This window comes from Camponotus floridanus, unplaced genomic scaffold (genome assembly GCF_003227725.1).
Source record: "Camponotus floridanus strain SB8 unplaced genomic scaffold, Cflo_v7.5 scaffold2, whole genome shotgun sequence".
Taxonomy (NCBI): Eukaryota; Metazoa; Arthropoda; class Insecta; order Hymenoptera; family Formicidae; genus Camponotus; species Camponotus floridanus.
In genome coordinates, this window is record NW_020229325.1 from 538,524 (window position 1) to 556,822 (window position 18,299).

At 27.3% G+C, this 18,299-nt stretch overlaps 2 protein-coding genes across 3 annotated transcripts; one reads left to right on the forward strand and one right to left on the reverse strand.

Moving 5' to 3' along the window:
* Positions 1–11,395: 11,395 nt before the first annotated feature.
* LOC105258285 (signal transducing adapter molecule 1) lies at positions 11,396–15,100 on the reverse strand. 2 transcript variants are annotated; one of them, XM_011269451.3, is made up of 10 exons: positions 14,875–15,100; positions 14,203–14,363; positions 13,887–14,132; positions 13,501–13,576; positions 13,116–13,325; positions 12,923–13,042; positions 12,616–12,804; positions 12,305–12,531; positions 12,002–12,231; positions 11,396–11,763 (listed from the first exon to the last, which is right to left on the reverse strand). In XM_011269451.3, exons 1-10 carry the CDS (start codon positions 14,915–14,917, stop codon positions 11,649–11,651), a joined length of 1,617 nt encoding a protein of 538 aa, XP_011267753.1. In that variant the 5' UTR covers positions 14,918–15,100; the 3' UTR covers positions 11,396–11,648. The 2 variants fall into 2 exon arrangements, with proteins under 2 accessions (XP_011267753.1, XP_011267752.1); XM_011269450.3 differs by having other exon boundaries at positions 11,396–11,766.
* Positions 15,101–15,400: 300 nt separating this feature from the next.
* Positions 15,401–16,939, forward strand: LOC105258286 (mitochondrial cardiolipin hydrolase). Its single transcript, XM_011269452.3, has 4 exons — positions 15,401–15,569; positions 15,913–16,244; positions 16,330–16,514; positions 16,647–16,939. Exons 2-4 carry the CDS (start codon positions 15,982–15,984, stop codon positions 16,898–16,900), a joined length of 702 nt encoding a protein of 233 aa, XP_011267754.1. The 5' UTR covers positions 15,401–15,569; positions 15,913–15,981; the 3' UTR covers positions 16,901–16,939.
* Positions 16,940–18,299: the final 1,360 nt, after the last annotated feature.

Genomic DNA, 18,299 nt, shown 5'->3' on the forward strand with positions numbered 1-18,299 from the left:
AAATCACGTCATTCGAACTCGATGCAACTCTTCCGCTTAAATGTACAAAAAAATCAAAGTATAAAATACAACAATAGATAATAAAATTAGAATGAAAAATAATATTTCTTTTTACAAAAATTGCTATTATACCTAGTTATCAAAAAATCAGGAAATGCTATTAAATATAAATTTTTATAATATTTAAATAAAATAATAAACATGATATTAAGTTATAAACAATTATGTATAATATATACATAAAAAATTATATCTTTTTGCGACTTTGTGGGTTGCACTCTCTATTGTGTAACTATCAAGATGGTAAACCGCTGTTGCGATGGTTCATCGACATCTCGAATGGATTAAGAATGTTAATGAGGATCATCCTTGGAAAGCATTGAAATATAGGAATAAAAAATTTTCTTTTTTGAATACTACAGAATTATGTAAGACGCGATTAAAATAATACGGATGGACTATGTCTATTAACGATAGAAACCTGATGACCTTGATGCCATCGGTGACCTCGAAATTCGATTCAAGATTCGTTTTTGACACTACGATATTTATAAATTAATGTTTGATTCGTCGATTCTTTAATTATAAATAAAATAAAATATGAAAGTTTTGATTTATGAAAGAAAAATTTTTCGAAAATAAAAATAAAGCATGACATTCCCTATGAGAAACAAAATATACTTTTATCGTAAAAGGCTGCATAATTCATTATAAATGCAATAAATAACAGAACCAAATGAGAAAGAAAATTAATTTACCAATAAGAATTCTTTATCAAATCAATAGCATTTTAAAAAGCAAATCGTTATAGGAAAAATATCAGATATTTTACTTTGTTTATATTTATAATCTTTTCTCGCGTTGTATTTTGAGACCCGTTTAATCAGACGTATATAAAAGAGAGAAGATTATTTATTTGTATGTTACTCACAAAGTGATAAATGCAATTTAAATTATGATTTTACATACATGTTCAAATATTTTATATTCAAATGAAATATTTATTCAACGGAGAATACGACGATTTAAAAAGATGCATTTCGTGCATACACACGATTTAAGAAAACATTAATTTTCATCCATCGTATTGTTAAATGTCGCCTATACTTTATTTAGATTAAATGCAACCGGTCTGCGCGAACCTTTCGGCGATTCTCCGTACATGACCTTGTTTCACGAAATTTATACCTTTTAATATACAAGCATGAGCGCGTAAATAACATTAATGCTAATGGCCAAGTTTGCGCGTACGATAAATTGAATACGCTTTATTCGCGTCTGACACGCGCGGAGGCCGATGCGTCTTATATGCGTAGTCAATCGTAATAATTAATACGAGTACGGCACGATATTACCATTTACGTGAATTGTACCTCGTTGATGCAATAAAAATGTCAAACGATGCCGTTACTGATATTCTGGTCGACGATTTTCCCGGTTTAAAACAGCATGTGACAACTTTGCACAACACTTTGCGACCGGCCGAACAATGCAACGTGCAATCATTGCGAAAGATCATGCGAAATGCAGATGTGTAAGACGAAAAGTGCTTGTAGAAACCGGGGCCAAGTTCCGTTTGAGATTTATCGCGCTTTTGATAAAAATTTCATCGGTCATACATCCGGCTGACTTCTCCGTCAAAATAAAAATAGCAGTGCCCGAGTAAGATAATCATATAAAATTTATTTCGCATCTCATAACAAATTCCATCCAATATAAATATTCGATAATTAAATTTAAAGATTTAAATGCTAACGTTCCTTGAAGAGTTTTTGCATTCTTAAAAATATAGAATTATGTAGAAATATATAGAAGCTAATAAGTACAGATTAGAAATTCAGAATAGACAAGACGGAATTGACGCATTGATGAGATAAAAAATATTTAAATGAAAAATATTTATATTTATGTGTTTTTGTAATTTTACTCTTATAAATTATTTATTACATTAAATAGAAATCTATAAGTAGTATAAATATTATGCTTTAATATTGTAAATGCAATTAATTTTGGAAAATCCGATAATAATATAATCATTTTTCAAAACAATACTTAACAACAATTTTTAAAAAATCGAAAGAAAACTTATTAATTAAAGAGCAAAAAAAGAAATAATAGCAGAACATGAATCAAAATATAGATAAATATGGAGTCTAAAATTTATAACAAACATATTTCGACTTTAATTGTCTGAGAAAAGATCGATTTGGTCAATGATAGTTGTTTGTCAACATTTTGTTTTTTGTCACATTTTTTTTCTTTTTATTTCACATAAATCTATGATTAATTCACAGGCATAGCGCAAAGAATTTGTCGAAGCTACCAGATTAATAGCACATATATAACACATAGGTAAATTTTCATACAATGATCCTCGCATATACGTAACAATATATCGCTTTCAGATCCGATCAAAGTCAAATGTGCGAATATCGAAGAAAATAAATGACGCTATTAGAATAATATAGGGCGTTTTTCAGTAAGTGACACAGAGGACACAGTGTATCACTTCATCCTTGTTGGTTGCCGAAGGAAACAAGGTAAACAAGGATGAAATGATTTACTGTGTTACACTGAGTCTTCTATGTCGCTTGAATGTTATATCGCTTTTTTGTCTTGTACTGTTTGATCGAAAATTTCAATGCGTTCGGCAATTTTGCAAACATTGCAAACATTATATTTCTATTCTTGTTGATCGATTATTAATATGATATTAATTTTTATACAAAAGCCATCGTAAAAATCTTATATAATTGCTTCATGTAAAAAAGAAAGAATATTGTTTCCGTATTTTAATATCTTATCACTTGTTCGCTAATAAAAGTGTATAATTGTAGAAGAGTTGCCTTCATAAAATTAATGGCGTTGTTATTTGGACCGTTAATATTATGCGCCTAGCTCCTAAAGTCGTAAATCCAGACAATAAACATTGTCCCGAGACAATGGTGTGAATTATCATGTATCTCGATATAACATGGTTCTGCTAGTGCATTATTACGAAAGCTTGCATTCTAGGATTCATCGTTTTCTTCTTACAAAATTTCTCGCGAATTGCCAAATCTGTTATTTTTCATTAACATAATGTGCAATCATCACAAATATGCGAAGTGACGAATATAAGACGTATATTCTACTTATAATTTCAGAACTTATCAAATTAATTCGTCGATGAATAAAAAACTTTTGTGTTAGAATCTACTTTAAATTAATAGAATGTTATATTCAATCATTATCATCGCTTGATGTCACTATTATCATAAATAAGAAAAATTTATCATTGTATTTATACATTACTTGTAATTTTCATATGCATTATATTTTTATTACTTCATTTACTTTGAAATTTAAATATATTTATATTTCAATTTTCCAGAAACAAAAAATTAATTAAAATTCCCACAGAAGAGTTTCATCGAGTCATATATATTTTACTCCACATAAAAGTTTATATCTTTCTATGTATTTCTGTAAAATATATTGGTGATTTGTATATAATTAGCGAAAATTATATTATAATGTTTATATATTTGTATTGAAAATAAAAAAACACATTAGTCAATGCTTCAGATGGTCAAAACTAAAAAATCACAAAATTAAAAATTGCAATTTATACAACAATTGATATTTTTTACACTATTATTCTCTGTATCTTTTCTATATCGAGATTGAGAATGTTTCTCATAGGCAATGAGGACAGTAGAAACAATTATTGCGAAAACCACATCTGGACCGTCGCTTGATGATCTCTCGTGGAGCAATCTAAACTGGCACAAGATTTGTCAAGGCTGTAAAGTTGGATAGTACATTTTGTGTGCATAAGAAATGAACCATTTTAACAAAGAAGACAAAATTTTCTTCATACAAACATATATTCCCCCTGCACATACGCGCGCTTACAAACACATACACACACATTCATATCATTATAAAAATATAAAAAATATAAAAATATAAAAATTGATTTTTTTATGCAAAATGCAGAATATGCAAAATCACAGAGGGAAATCATCACAGTTGTAAATTGTCGATAAAATTTATTCTTTTTTTAACGCAAACATTATACAATAACAAAAAAATATATCAGAATTTATTATTTTTTTTATATTACATATAATAAATAATAAAATTTTCATTTGTATGGCATAATTTTTATCACATATTTGCGTAGATCGTTATCATCAATCGTCTTGCGGATTTAGCAATTTTTCAAAAATATTATATGTAATTAAAAAAATAATTTGTATATATGCAAAATGTATATGCATAGATAAAAAACTAGAATGGCCAATGCTTTAAATGGGCAACAATAATAAAATTAAAGATTACAATGTTACGCAAGAGACTAGCAACTAAATTCGCACATCAGATTCACGCGGTCGCTGAGGTCAACCTCTGTTAAATATCAAATGTACTGCTAATGTGAAATGTACGTTCTTTTCCGTATTACGTTTCACTACTGTTTAATTTGCAATCGATTTAGCCAATAGAGATCTGATCTTTTGAAATTGGAATTTATTTATCAAAATTTGAAAATTTACGTTTACATCTGCATAATTATTAGCTAGTAGTGCTAAAGTCAAAACGAAATTGCTTCATGAAAATGAAGGAAAGCTATTGCACAATGTAAAATATGTTACTTAACAAGGAATAAACTGAAAAGACCTCTCCTTTTTCTCTTTTCACATATAGATATTTTTCTTACATAGCATAAATACATAGTATAATATATTTTCTTACATAGTATAATACACTGCTATAATACCTGTTTTTCTTAATGTATAATCTCAATTTCTGTAATAAATCAATTTATAGTGAAAACTATGCAGAGAAATTATCACAAAATTATTCATAGAAAAGTAACATCATAATTCACTCGTGTATATAATGACCCGATAGATTGATGAGGTTTGTACCGCTAATGCTGTACTCGAAACAATAATTTCGCTAACGCGGCTTATAATCAATGACAGTAATGCGAAAAAAAATCAAATAATACAATAATAAATATGCAAGTGTTACGCGAACTGTCGGAATGTTCCCAGACTTATTGATTTCGAAGTTGCCGAGTATTCGAGTAATCCGATATATCACCATTCTGTTTCAGTTCAAAATACAGTCTTTTATATCTTTCGACACATTTTCCAAAATTTCTACCTTCACGTTCCATAAATCGTTATCGATTAAAGTACCGTCGCGACATGCTATCTATCAATTAAAAAAATAAATTTTGTCAATTAACTAATCATAGTTTTTTCCTATATCTCAACCTCCTATATCTTAACTCTTGCATTCTCTATCAGACCGTATATATATATATATATATACGATTTATGTGAATATAGACATTCCATCGATCATCCTGTAAATAGTTCTAAGCGCTCGCTTCAGAAAAACAATAATCCCAAAATAATTTGACATACTATTGTGAGTTTATTTCAATTTCCCAACGATGTAAATTATCGTAGGCAATATTTTTTGCATAAAAGAAAATTTTGTTCGCGCTGTTTTATTAAAATGCGAGAGTTGTTTTATACGGGATAATTTTACGGATAATTTTACAAAGAGAGAGAAAAAGGAAGATTAATAAGATTTAATTCCCTTTAACAGTTTGTCAATAAGAATTATTATTAATAGTTTTGTTGCAACGTCTACATGTATCGTAATTTATTTTGATATATCTTGATTTTATTAGTCTCTTTAATTTATTATTTACATTTAAATAAGATAATCAAAGCTTTTAACGGATACTTAATCGGTTGCTCCCGCCAACAGCAGATATAAATTTTCATAGCATTTAAATTGACTGCTTAAAAGGTTAATCCTTGCATACCTGGATTGTAATTTATGCACTGTAAATATCCCGTAAATAGACATTTTAATATTTAAAAGGCTAAGAATATTGTGCGATTGATCGAATGTCTATTAATTGGTAGCTATTAATTTCTCATTTTATTTAATTTGCTTTTTACATATCGATTTTTTATTGAAAATATTATACTAATAATAAAGTCATTTGTTCACGAAAAGATCCAGTCCAGAAAAGTCCAATCTGCTCATCATCTCGATTATCGAGATACATTCGGAAAAATCCAACTTAAGATGAGTTTATCCTAGACCTAGAAAAATAATTATATTAGCCTTGAGCTATATATGAGAACATACACACAAATACAAGTAGTGAACAGGCCACTGTCTTGATAGAAAAATTCCAATTCGAGAATAATAATACAATTAGAATATTTTGCTAAGCAAAGAGACTAGGACTACGGAATTCTACCATAATAAAGATTGAAGATCGAAAACTTGGAATTTATTTTTTCTTATTAATACAAGAAAACCGTCAAGGAAAATTATTTATTATTATATATAATTTAATATATCATATATTTTTGTAAATAAGTTTGGAATTAAAATTAATTTTTCGTATAATTTTTATGAAAATATTAGAAGTTAAATTTTCTGCTGTTTCTATTTAGTCAATTATAATTAATAAATTTATGTACATATAAAATTACATATAAGATATATTTTCTTCTACAATTAATAAATTTATGTACATATAATATTACATATAAGGTATATTTTATTCTGTAATCAAAAGATTTTTTTGTAGAAAAATATTTCATAAAAATACTTGATAAAAGTAATTGATACTGAACGATATTGCAGACTTATAAGAAATAACATTAAGAGTAAAAGCTGGAATCTCTTTTTTTCTTATTTTACTGCATAACTGTTTTTTTTCTTTACCGCACAACTGCTTATTTTACGGCGGCTTGGTTATCATGATTGATAGTCATAAAGTCTTAGCGAAGAAAACGAAACCAAAGGATCTAGAATGTTAATGCCAAGGTTGTTTGGTCCATTGTCAATCCGAGAAATGCCATTGCCAAGGGAGTCTAGTCATTATTCTAGTGATCTTATCAGAACAGTTATAAGGAAGCTACAATTGATTGGTTATTGGTATAGTATCTGATGTATGAAATGATATAACAATTATAAATGATTACTAAAAAAGTGATGCATGCAACAAAAATAATCGAGAGTGAAAAATATAACAATTCGTAATATTAATTGATATAATATTAAAACAAAATTATATTATTAATGAATAATTCAATAGATACGGTATTTGAATATGTAGATTTAAAAGAAATTAATTATATAATATGATTATAATTACTATATATGTATATATACATATATATATATATATATTTTTTTTTTAAAGAGCATCGTCTTATAATTATAAAAAATATATGGTATTAACTAAAAAATATATTTTCCAAATAAATTATAATGGATAATCAGCAATTAGAATAAGTAATATTAACATTTGTACTATATTACAGGCGGTTACATACAAATTGTCTTATGTTTCAACGAATAATTCATTAGATGTTAAGCATATTATTCATTTATTATTCATTTATTGCTCATATGATTCAGCTTATATAAAGCACAGATATTTGCAAAATTACCTGGAAAATTCTTATTGTTCACAAATCATTTATTAATGTCAGATCATAGATTATTTATTTATCAACTTGAATACATAAAAGATCGTGTACACTATATAATATTAGTGATTATAATATAAAAGGAATATACAATAATCAAAGTAATCAAGAATTTAAAAAATTTAATACAATAAATCTTGGTGCTGTTAAGGAAACTAAAATTAACATTTTAATCGTTGTAAGATTATTATCAATATCCACATATTGTGTTAAACAATAAAATATGCAAATTATTACAGCAATCAAGTTTTTCTGCATGAAATTGTTTTATTTATAATAAAAAGGATTAAATAAATTTTTTTGTAGTTAAAATTTGCTATCACACAGTTTAAAATAATATTAATTGATCGCTTAAATATATGTAAGACACCTCTCTCTCTCTGTATTACAATTAGGACCTATATAAAATCAGAAACAACTGAAATTAATAAGTTTACTAACATCAAATTCTTAATAAGTAAATTTTTAATAGCAAATTATTAAATGTTATATATTATTTAATTGTAAAATGTTATAAACATATATCATTTAATTTTAGTACAAATTTGGATTAGTAAATTAATCATTTAAAAATCACTTAATGATCCTATAGGCTTATCACAATTTATTTAAAAAATTAAATTTTTCTTGACTTTATATAATAAAAATGATATAATTTATTATTTTTTGCTTTCAAATTATTATATCTCGATGAAAATTTGCGTGTAATTTTAATAAAACAAAAAATTAAAACGCCACATTATTCGAAGTAATTAAATTTTATATTGATTTATTAATTCAAAAGAAAAATTCTTAATTTATTAAGGTTAATTAAATTTATTTTTTTAAAAAATTGAAAAATTTGTCAGACATAAAGTAACAATACTAAATTAAATTACACAAATAGTTTCCTAATCAAAATAAAATAATTTGTCTTTTTAATAAATTAAATTTTATTTGCATTAATAATCTACTTTTATCCATATTAATTTAAAATACAAGATACAGAACAATCAATAAATAATTTTTAGTAAATAATCTGATGAAATATATATAATGTATTAAATATATATAATGTATTAAATATTTCGGAGCAGCAGTAATTTAATTCTTAATATCTGATACATAATATCTGATTTTTACAGCACACATATAATGTATTATTATTTAGTTAAATGTATTTCTTTACATTAAATTTTTTTTAATGATCTAAATACAATACAATTTTTTGATCGGTTTGAGATCGCGAAATAAGGTAAAAATTGTAAGATTGACTAAAACAAAATAAAAAGATTAAAATACCAAAAAAACCGCTAAGTTAACAATTAATTTAAAATTCCAAAAACAAAATATCAAAATATGAATTTATTTTGTGTTGCATTAAATATATTGTGGCAGTAAATATAATTACTTTTCATAGTGTGGCAGTGAATATAATTACTTTAACATATATTTTCTTACGATATATAAACGTGTATTTTTTTAGGACATTCTAATTACTATATAAATGATATAAATGGCTTTTTAATTAAAATTAAAATTTTATACTAGTTTTATAATAATTATTTTATTAAATTAATACTTTTGCACAGATTTTTTTCGATTATAAAGTATATATGTAACAATTTCTTTTATTAATAATTATATATATTATTTTTTATTCTTGCCGTAATTTTTTCTGTGTATGATCATTATTTTCACAGAAATAAAAATAATTATTTCATAGTTTTTACAACATTATTTTTTATTATTTTTATTTTAATTAAAATAATATTGTTCTACAAAATAATTTTCTTATAATAGACGCGTGGACTTGCATTTTTCATCTTTTTATATCTAACTCGATTTTCGCAAATTATTTAAAACAATTATATTTCACATATTAATTAAGTTAAAGAAAAAATGAAGAAAAAATCTTAAGCACGCGAATAAAAATTAATTAAAATTTATGCACACGGATGCGTGCAGATGCATGTCACATGTTGCATAAGGAAAACAAACGATTAATAACGGTATTTATTCGCGAGATTTTTTAATCATTAATTCATTGTTCTATAGATCGTAAATCTTTCAATACGGGGAACTATATTATTTCCATGTATGCTTACATACTTATTATAAGATTTTAAATAATTCTCAAGTATCATTAATAATTATTGTAAGGAACAAAAAAATTCTTGCTGTAAAAATATTAGAAAAGGTCAAGAAAATAACAAGTTGCAGCGAAAAAAAATGAGAAATTATTAAGTACTTTTTTACGTAGATACATAGGATTTAGAAATTAATAAGGAAAATTCATTCTTCATTAACGATAGTCTATAATTGACAACAATGGTATGCGTTATTAAGTTGTTTAGTTAAGAATGACAAATAATATATTATTATAAATATAGCATTATTATAAAATTACAAGAGGAAATAATATTGCGTAAAATTATGTAGAGTAATTTTATAATTGAAAAAATTCTAAAAGAACTTGTATACATAGGGAAGTTAAAAACTCTAAAGACAATCATGTTCTTTTTATAATAAAATTATACTTTTATTATAACAATTAGGTTCTAAAACTTTCACGCTTTTCAGATAATAGTTAATATTTATTACTTAATATCTCTTGCTAAGAATAATAATTTTCTCATTATATTCTTTTTAATATTTGCTTTCTTAAAGTTTCGTTAATAGAAGAGAGAGAGATAAAGGGATAATATAACATCAGTAAAAAAAACCAATTAAATCAACATCTCGAAAAATGTTGTATTTTTAAGCTATTTTATACATAATATACATGTTTCGCGCGAGAGTTCTTTTGTCAAACAAATCTGTGTGAGAATGTAAAAATGTAATGAAGCGATAATAGATTATATAAATAAAGCCAGTTTAATGGTAACATAACGTACACAGCATAAATCGCGTTATTCTCTATAAAATCTGTTTATTTTTCCTCGCCTTTCATTTCTATCTCGTTTCCGTTTTTATTTGCTTGGATATTATACAATATATGACTTAAAAACAATATCGATATATATTGTCTCATAAATTATATTTTAAATTAAACTTTCATTTGAATTTAAAACATTAATTTTACACTCATTTTGTCATTGTGTATCCCTCTTGCATGTTCTTTTCTTTCTCTTCCTTATTACATCTGCTTTTACTAAAAACCACAAGTTTTGATAGTTTCAATGTTCCTTGTATTCTTAAAAAGTGACAGATATCACATCATAAAAATTTTAATGTGTCTAAATATTAGCTCAATAAAAATATCGAATATTGTTTTCGTTACATTGAAAAAAAGTAGAACGTTTCGTCATGAATATACAAACATTATGCATCTCTATTATGTATTAACAATTCATAAAAAGTTTCTCGCAGTTTCGCTGTTTTTTAACAATTAATAGGAATTAATTTTATTGTATACAACGGATAGACTAGACCACATTGAGACACTTTCTTGCAAAAGTTCTTTCGAAAATCACTTCCACCATTGTTTGATAATTATAAGCGTTTTAACATTTTTTCTGATTGTAACATCTCTTTAATTATTTTGTGTTTTAGTAATCACACCGCAGTTCCCGTTTGGCGATTACTTCATCGAAATTTAATAGCAAAGTAGAAAACTACAAAATATTCTTTTTATTCATATACAAATTTCGAAACTTGTCATATATTTTAAAACTTATTATTTAAAAAGAAATTTACAATTTATGATAAAGTTTATAACTTGAACATGGAATAAAGTAGCAGAATTAAATTTCTTTATATATATAATAGAATTATATTTAAAATATATATAATGCATATTAAAACATTTAATAATAAGTCAAATAATATGTAAGATAATAAAAGAAACCAAACAGGCCAAAGGAATGTATAAACTAAAATTGAACAGTCTAAACAATAAATATTTAATAATCACAAAACTAATATATATGTGATGTAGACAATGTAAGTCACTTTCTGCTTTTGCTTTTTCTTATCGCATATATGCACTCAAACAATAGTGCCTATGTAGATTTAAACATAAAATTTTTATTAAAAACCCATTATCTTTGGCTACTTTGGGTATGTTTATTTAAATAATTATAATAATATATATTGTACAGAGCTTGAGTTAGAGTACAAGATGAATGCATAACGCATAATTTTGCTTTACATCATGTGTTGTCCATTTGGAGGAGCATATTGCGATTGTTGGTTTACAGACGGTCCTGTAGGCCCAGGTGGACCATAAGGCCCTGGTGCTGGGCCACTCTGAGATGGATATCTGCTATATAACATTAAATTTTCATTTCTTGTATACAAAAATTAAGAGAAAACGTTCTTTTTATAACGTTTAATATTATTAATAAAATCTAATTTATCTATGTGTGCCCTTGTAATCTATGTGTAAGAAATGTTACGATTTGACACTATTCTGTTTCTTATGGCTACATTTTATTATAATGAATTTTGTGCAATCAACATTGTGATAAAAGAAAAATAACTTATATTAATAAGCTTACCCTTGTTGTTGATAAGAAAGGCTAGTTTGATCGGGCGGTGGCAGAGATGGCCCCTGTGGATGTCCAGGAGGATGTTGATGAGGTCCCGATTGAACGTGAAAATGTTGTGGCAAAGCCATGCTTGGTATACTAGTAGGACCCATATACTCGTTGTTCGGCAAACTCGTGTTATACGGCCCCACCGGACCTGAACCGGCGGGGAATGGAGAAGGCGGCATACCGTTAAACATCTATTAAAAGATATATGTTATGTCAAGATATACATTGTATCATTGATATCGTTATTTTAAGTTATGAACTCACATGTGGTGGTGGTGGTCCCGGATTGTGGAATGAATAAGGATTTATATGTGGTTGCATTTTGGGCAAAGTATAACCAGACGGCGTTGGAGGCGCGGGTTCTCTCATCAAAGTATGATACAAATTAAGAGCGTCGACCAAATCAGAACTTAATTGAGTGAGCTGCGCATGCCGCCTATCTACCTTTTCCAAAGCTGCGTCGATCAGAGGCCCCATTGCAGTAACTTGTTCTGCAAAGTGCAATCAATAGAAATATAATAGAAAATATTTGTATCATTCTTTAATATGATGTTTTTATTAAGATTTATAGTTACCTTCTAAATCAAGCATTTCCTGAGGATCGGATGTATCACATTGCGGGTCAGCTTCGTGAAGCAAATGTAATAATCTATCCATTTTCTTTTCATCTATTTCAACTTCTACCACTTCTGGCTCGCGTTTTACCATTTTTACTTCTACTTCTTCCGCAAATTGCACTAACTTCTTATTACTATGTTCTAATTCTGCACATAAATATATTCATAGATTATTTTAATCACAGACAATAAATAAGTTAAACGTTTAATCTTAGAAAATACACTCGAAAATACACTAGAAAAAATTAAGTTGCACATATCTTACTAGTAAATTCTTCTGGTTCAACAGATAAATCAGCAGTAACAAAATTGGAAGGAAAGAGCCCTTCGCCTCTTTGATTGCTACCCTTCCACCAATTTGGATCTGAATCGTCCAAAATATTAACTAAAAAATTGAATTCATAGTTAACAGAAAGAAATTTCACCTGTTATTATGCATTGTAATTTTTAATACATACTTATTTCTCCTGCTAAAAATGTCAGTTCGTTATCTTCTGCAGCTTCAAAATCATACAAAGCGCGTACTTTTCTACCTTCTGAAGTACTTGTAGATGCAAGCACGGAATTCACACTTGGATATAAACTAGTACTCTTTTTAGAAGCTGGTGAGCTATGCGATGACGTGCTTTGAGTATGTGCTTTATTTTCTTGTAATGAAAGTTGTATTGCTATTTAACAGAAAATATCAACTATATAATAAATATCATATATATGTGTGCATATGTGTAATATATATATATATATATATATATATATATATATATATATAATCATCATAGGAATAAAGTTGAAACTTTTATTTTTTATTAGTTGTAAAGAAAGTAATATTAAATTATATATTACCTCTCGCAATATCTGCTTCTTCTTGTGAATTTGTTACTACATTAGGATCTCTGCTCAGAACACTAGTACGTTTTGGCTAAAAAAGATATTTTACACAAACAAGATAAAGTTTAGAAATATCAAAATAATAATAAATCATGTTTCTATAATCAAAATTTATTTAAAATGACTTATAAAATAACTACAAGATATGATACCAGAATTCAGAAGAAAAACATGCAGTATCAATAACTGATAGCTTATCTGACATTTAAATAATGCAGTTCTGTCTGCACTAGCAATTCAATACTTAACTTTGCACTAAATGATTTGATTACAGTAAATGATTTACATCTCTATAATCAATGAAATAAATGTAATAACATTATTGCAGCAGAGTAACTCACTGTATCTGAGACAGAAGAAAAGTCATGGCCTTCACTTTTGAGTTTATTATATAAACTTGGTATCAGATTCAGTTGTGGATCTGCTTTGAAGTCTCCTTCTACCCATTTCTTCAAAAGCGCTTTGATTTTCTCTACTATTTTTGGTTGAGGATGATTAATGAGTTTTCTCAAATCATTTTCAAAATCTCTGGACGCAATTTCCAAATGGAAAATCTTTCCACAATTACTGGCGCAAGCATCTAATAACTAAATAAAAAGTGAGTAATTAGAATTTTGACAGAAATTAAGTTTTTTGGAGAAAGGACAATATACTAACTGTTATAGCTTGCATGACGACATGTGGATCTTGACAGTATAATCTCTTAACAATGGAACGTAAACATTCCTTAGCATTCTGACTGGAGGTGCCTACTTTGTCACAGATATCCATTATCTTTCCCCATTCTTCCGTTACATTGTTCTCATTAGTTGCTTTTTCTGATGCCATACAAACAACAGTAAGCATAAAAAATGTCACAGATATTCAAAGATACATAATTAAAGAATAGCTTCGAGTCTTAACAAAATTATATTCACAACGCATACAAAGATAAAAAAATAATCGGAATATACATTACAATTAAAACAAACTATATAATAGCGGTACTATGATAGCTAATCGAAATGTCAAGTAACAAATTATCAAGCATTGACGAAATTATCTCATTTTGTGCATGAAACCCCGCGTAAAGAATGCGAAGCTCAAGTGCAAAATGCTAGCGAGTTAGCGTTAAAAATCCAACGACATAACTGAGGAGGTCAAATGTCAACAACCGCTTAATGCGTTTAATGCGGACGTTTGCAGAGGGCTTATTCTTTGTAGACTAGAAAGGACGGGCCCGATAATTTCAGACTCGCGATATGTAAACCGGAGCGAACGATCCGCTCTCGCGCGACATTCGTCGTGATTCATACCAGATGAAAAGCGAGCCGTCACAGCATTACTCACCGACGTCAGCGTCGAAAGGCGAGGAAGTCGGGAAGAGACCCATCCTTGCGGCTCCTTTCGATCCAATGACAAGATTACGCTCTTCGCACGCTCAGCACAATGTCACAGACTCGTGCTGCGCATTCAGCTGCTATTTACTCACAAACACGGCCGACCGACCGACTAAAAATATCCTTCTGTATCGCATCGGCGGACATCTTTGCTCTCGGATCTGCCAAAACCCTCGATACCTATCGAAAGTCGAGCGTCGAGAGCGATGACGTTGATTCGCGAATACGGCTTTGCTTTGCTTGAGAATATTTATATCTGTTAAAACTGCAACTGAGTTCGTTATATTTAGGAAGGCATGGCGCTTTATTTGAGAGTGACTGTAAATTTAATGGAGATTATTTGGTGTGTCTAACGTGTCAACAAAAATATGAATCGATATATCGAATGACGTAGCAACGCAATATAGCAACGAGATTCGATATGTCAGAATAAAGAAACCACTCATGAAACAGCCAATCGGATTTCTTTGCCCTTTACTTACTTGTCGAGAGGGCGCACTTTGAGCTTCCAGCTGGCTTTGGTGAAACTTTATGGTCTTGTTTTTCGTTCGACGTTGTTTCTTAATTACATGTCCTCGAATCTTATCTGCAAATATTATCATTGATACTGATATAAATAATCAATATCTAGAATCGATATACAAGGTATCTATAACTTACGAAATCTAAGTATTAACAAATATTTTAACGGATATAGAGAGAATCGAAGATTACTAAAATATGATTTTATGTACAAATTAGAAAAGACAATTATATATAATATAATATAATATAATAACAAAGTATAATAATAAAATAATAAGAACAAAGGAATTATTCTTTCTTATTTTCGAACTATTAAGAATTTTTATTTGCCTAATAATAATTTTTCCAATATTCGATATACTTCTGGTATCTTTAACATTAGGATTAATGTTTGCAATATGTTATGAATTATAAAGCTAAGAAAAGCTGAATTTTAAATATACAAATGTATTATGTGTTACAGCAAATTTTTCATCACATTAAAAACGAAAAATTCTGGATTTAGAAGTTCTGTATAATAAAAATCCTAATAATGAAAACAAAAATTATCATTATAGTAACTTCTGGTCTTTTTATGACAGAAGTAACTTGGCAATTATATCAATTATATAGACGTTCTCAAAGGAAAGCTATTAATATTTCTAATGGATATGGAAAACATCTATGCAAAGATACTGAGGATAGTGCAAAAATCTTTGAAGTCATGTTTTTTTCAAAAGATTCTTCTTTGTGTCGACCACATCTAGAACGCCAAGAATTTTGTAAAAAGGCAAATTGTGCAGTAAGACACTTCAGGTAACTTTTCCAATGTAAAGTAAAGTAAATAAAATTATTTGTAGTTTAATACAGGGTGACAAAATATACTTAACCACTATTATAGGAGGCTTATATATTATTTGGATTCTGCAACTAATACGTTGGACATATGTATGTATTTTCTTACAAGTTCAATCTTAGTAAAGACGATTATAAATGCTTACAAAAGAGGTGTTGTAGTTAGGATAGTATTGGATGAGTCTATGACACAGAATGATGGAAGCCAAATCATGAGTTTTCACAAAGAAGGTTTGTAACAAATATTAAAATCATAAATTTTGTTAGAAAAATATAACTATATACAAGATAATATTTCATCTAAAATTAAATAAGATAATCAAATAAATAATAATTTTTAAGTTAATATTGCTTTATTTGCAGGCATTAAGCCGAAATTTAAACAACTGGATGTCTTAATGCATCATAAATTTATCATTATTGATAATAATATTTTAATAACTGGCAGTACAAATTGGACTATGGCAGCATTTTTTGGAAATTTTGAAAATTTGATGGTGACAAATGAATCGAGGCTAGTAAAGCCATTTATAAATGAATTCGAAAAAATATGGGCGATGGTTAATGCTACAGTCAATGTTATGGAAACTGATTCTAAAACACATATTTTAACGTAACAATTGGTTTATTTATTTATTTCAAGATATTTATTTTTACATTTAAATTAAATTAAGAAAGCATATTTTTTTATTATTATATCTTAAAGAATAGTTTCTCATACATATAAATATACACAACACATGTATACACAACATATATGATATACACATATGATATACACATATATGATATACACAATACCGCACACACGTGTATGTGTGTGTGTGTATATATATATATATATATATATATATATATATATATATATAAATGTATGTATGAATGTATGTATGTATGTATGTATATATGTATGTATGTATGTATGATAATGTATATGCATATTACAAACACATATTTGCCTGTGATATATGACGCACAGTTCCAAAGCTATATAATTCTTATTAAGTTTATTTTATTAAGAAGATAATTTTATTATTTTAGTTTTTATAAGTGTAAAAGAAACTTGCAGTTTCTGCACGATTATTCTGATTGTTCAACATAATTTGAAATTTTTAATTTTAAAGGAAATGATATTTTTGGATTTTGCATTGGACTGTTTTTTTTTTTTTTTTTTTTTTTTTTTTTTTTTTTTTTTTTTTTTTTTTTTTTTTTTTTTTTTTTTTTTTTGATTGGACTGTTTACATGACTAAATAGCATAGATGGCATATTAGATATATATTTTTAACATATATATTTTTTTTAAATCTTCATTTCTGTATACAAATTCCCACGAAATGACTACAAACAAACGCTAGTAAGAACATTCTCTAGTCCGATTAATTTTTGTGTTTTGGTAAATTAAATTTGATGCAACTACACGGCGTGGGTGCACTAAGGGAGTTACCATGACGATTCTGACGTCATCATGATATTACGTGGTATTAGAGATAGTCTTTGTTTTCTCACAAACGAAGTTGCGTTCTGTAATGCATATTGATTTTATTTAACCAAGAACAGACAGTCATGGTCTCTTCAGAGTTCATGGCCACATCTAAACAATAGCCCGGAAGTAATCATGGGTATCTGATTACAGATACAATTTGATAGATGGTCAAAATACATAAAACATTGTTTTATATTGATACATACTGTTACATTAGCGTGATGAATAAAGAAAATAATAACGATTTGTAATCATTTTTATTAAAACAAATATAATTTCTATATTCTTTTATTTATTATCAAATATAAATAAAGTATACAACTTTTAATTATATATTACAAATTTTTTAATAGTAAGTTTTAATGTATATTTTAATTTTTGCTCTTTATTGATTTAATTATTTCTTCTGAATAATTGGAAAAATATGTATTGAGATGTGTTGATTAATATAAAATTAAAAAAAATGGAATTAAATTCTTCTTTCTGCTGATGATAACGAGAAAAATCAGAGCATGAAGAATCTTAAAGCTTGA

Bases quoted from the DNA above. Each gene is read 5' to 3' on its own strand.
- LOC105258285 (XM_011269450.3), bottom strand. From the start codon at position 14,917: ATGGGTCTCTTCCCGACTTCCTCGCCTTTCGACGCTGACGTCG. The intron at 14,364-14,874 runs GTGAGTAATGCT...GTATGGCATCAG, and splicing joins GCCTTTCGACGCTGACGTCG to AAAAAGCAACTAATGAGAAC. The intron at 12,805-12,922 runs GTAAGATATGTG...ATTTATGTGCAG, and splicing joins TGAACCAGAAGAATTTACTA to AATTAGAACATAGTAATAAG.
- LOC105258286 (XM_011269452.3), top strand. From the start codon at position 15,982: ATGAAAACAAAAATTATCATTATAGTAACTTCTGGTCTTTTTATGACA. The intron at 16,245-16,329 runs GTAACTTTTCCA...CCACTATTATAG, and splicing joins TGTGCAGTAAGACACTTCAG to GAGGCTTATATATTATTTGG. The intron at 16,515-16,646 runs GTTTGTAACAAA...CTTTATTTGCAG, and splicing joins CATGAGTTTTCACAAAGAAG to GCATTAAGCCGAAATTTAAA.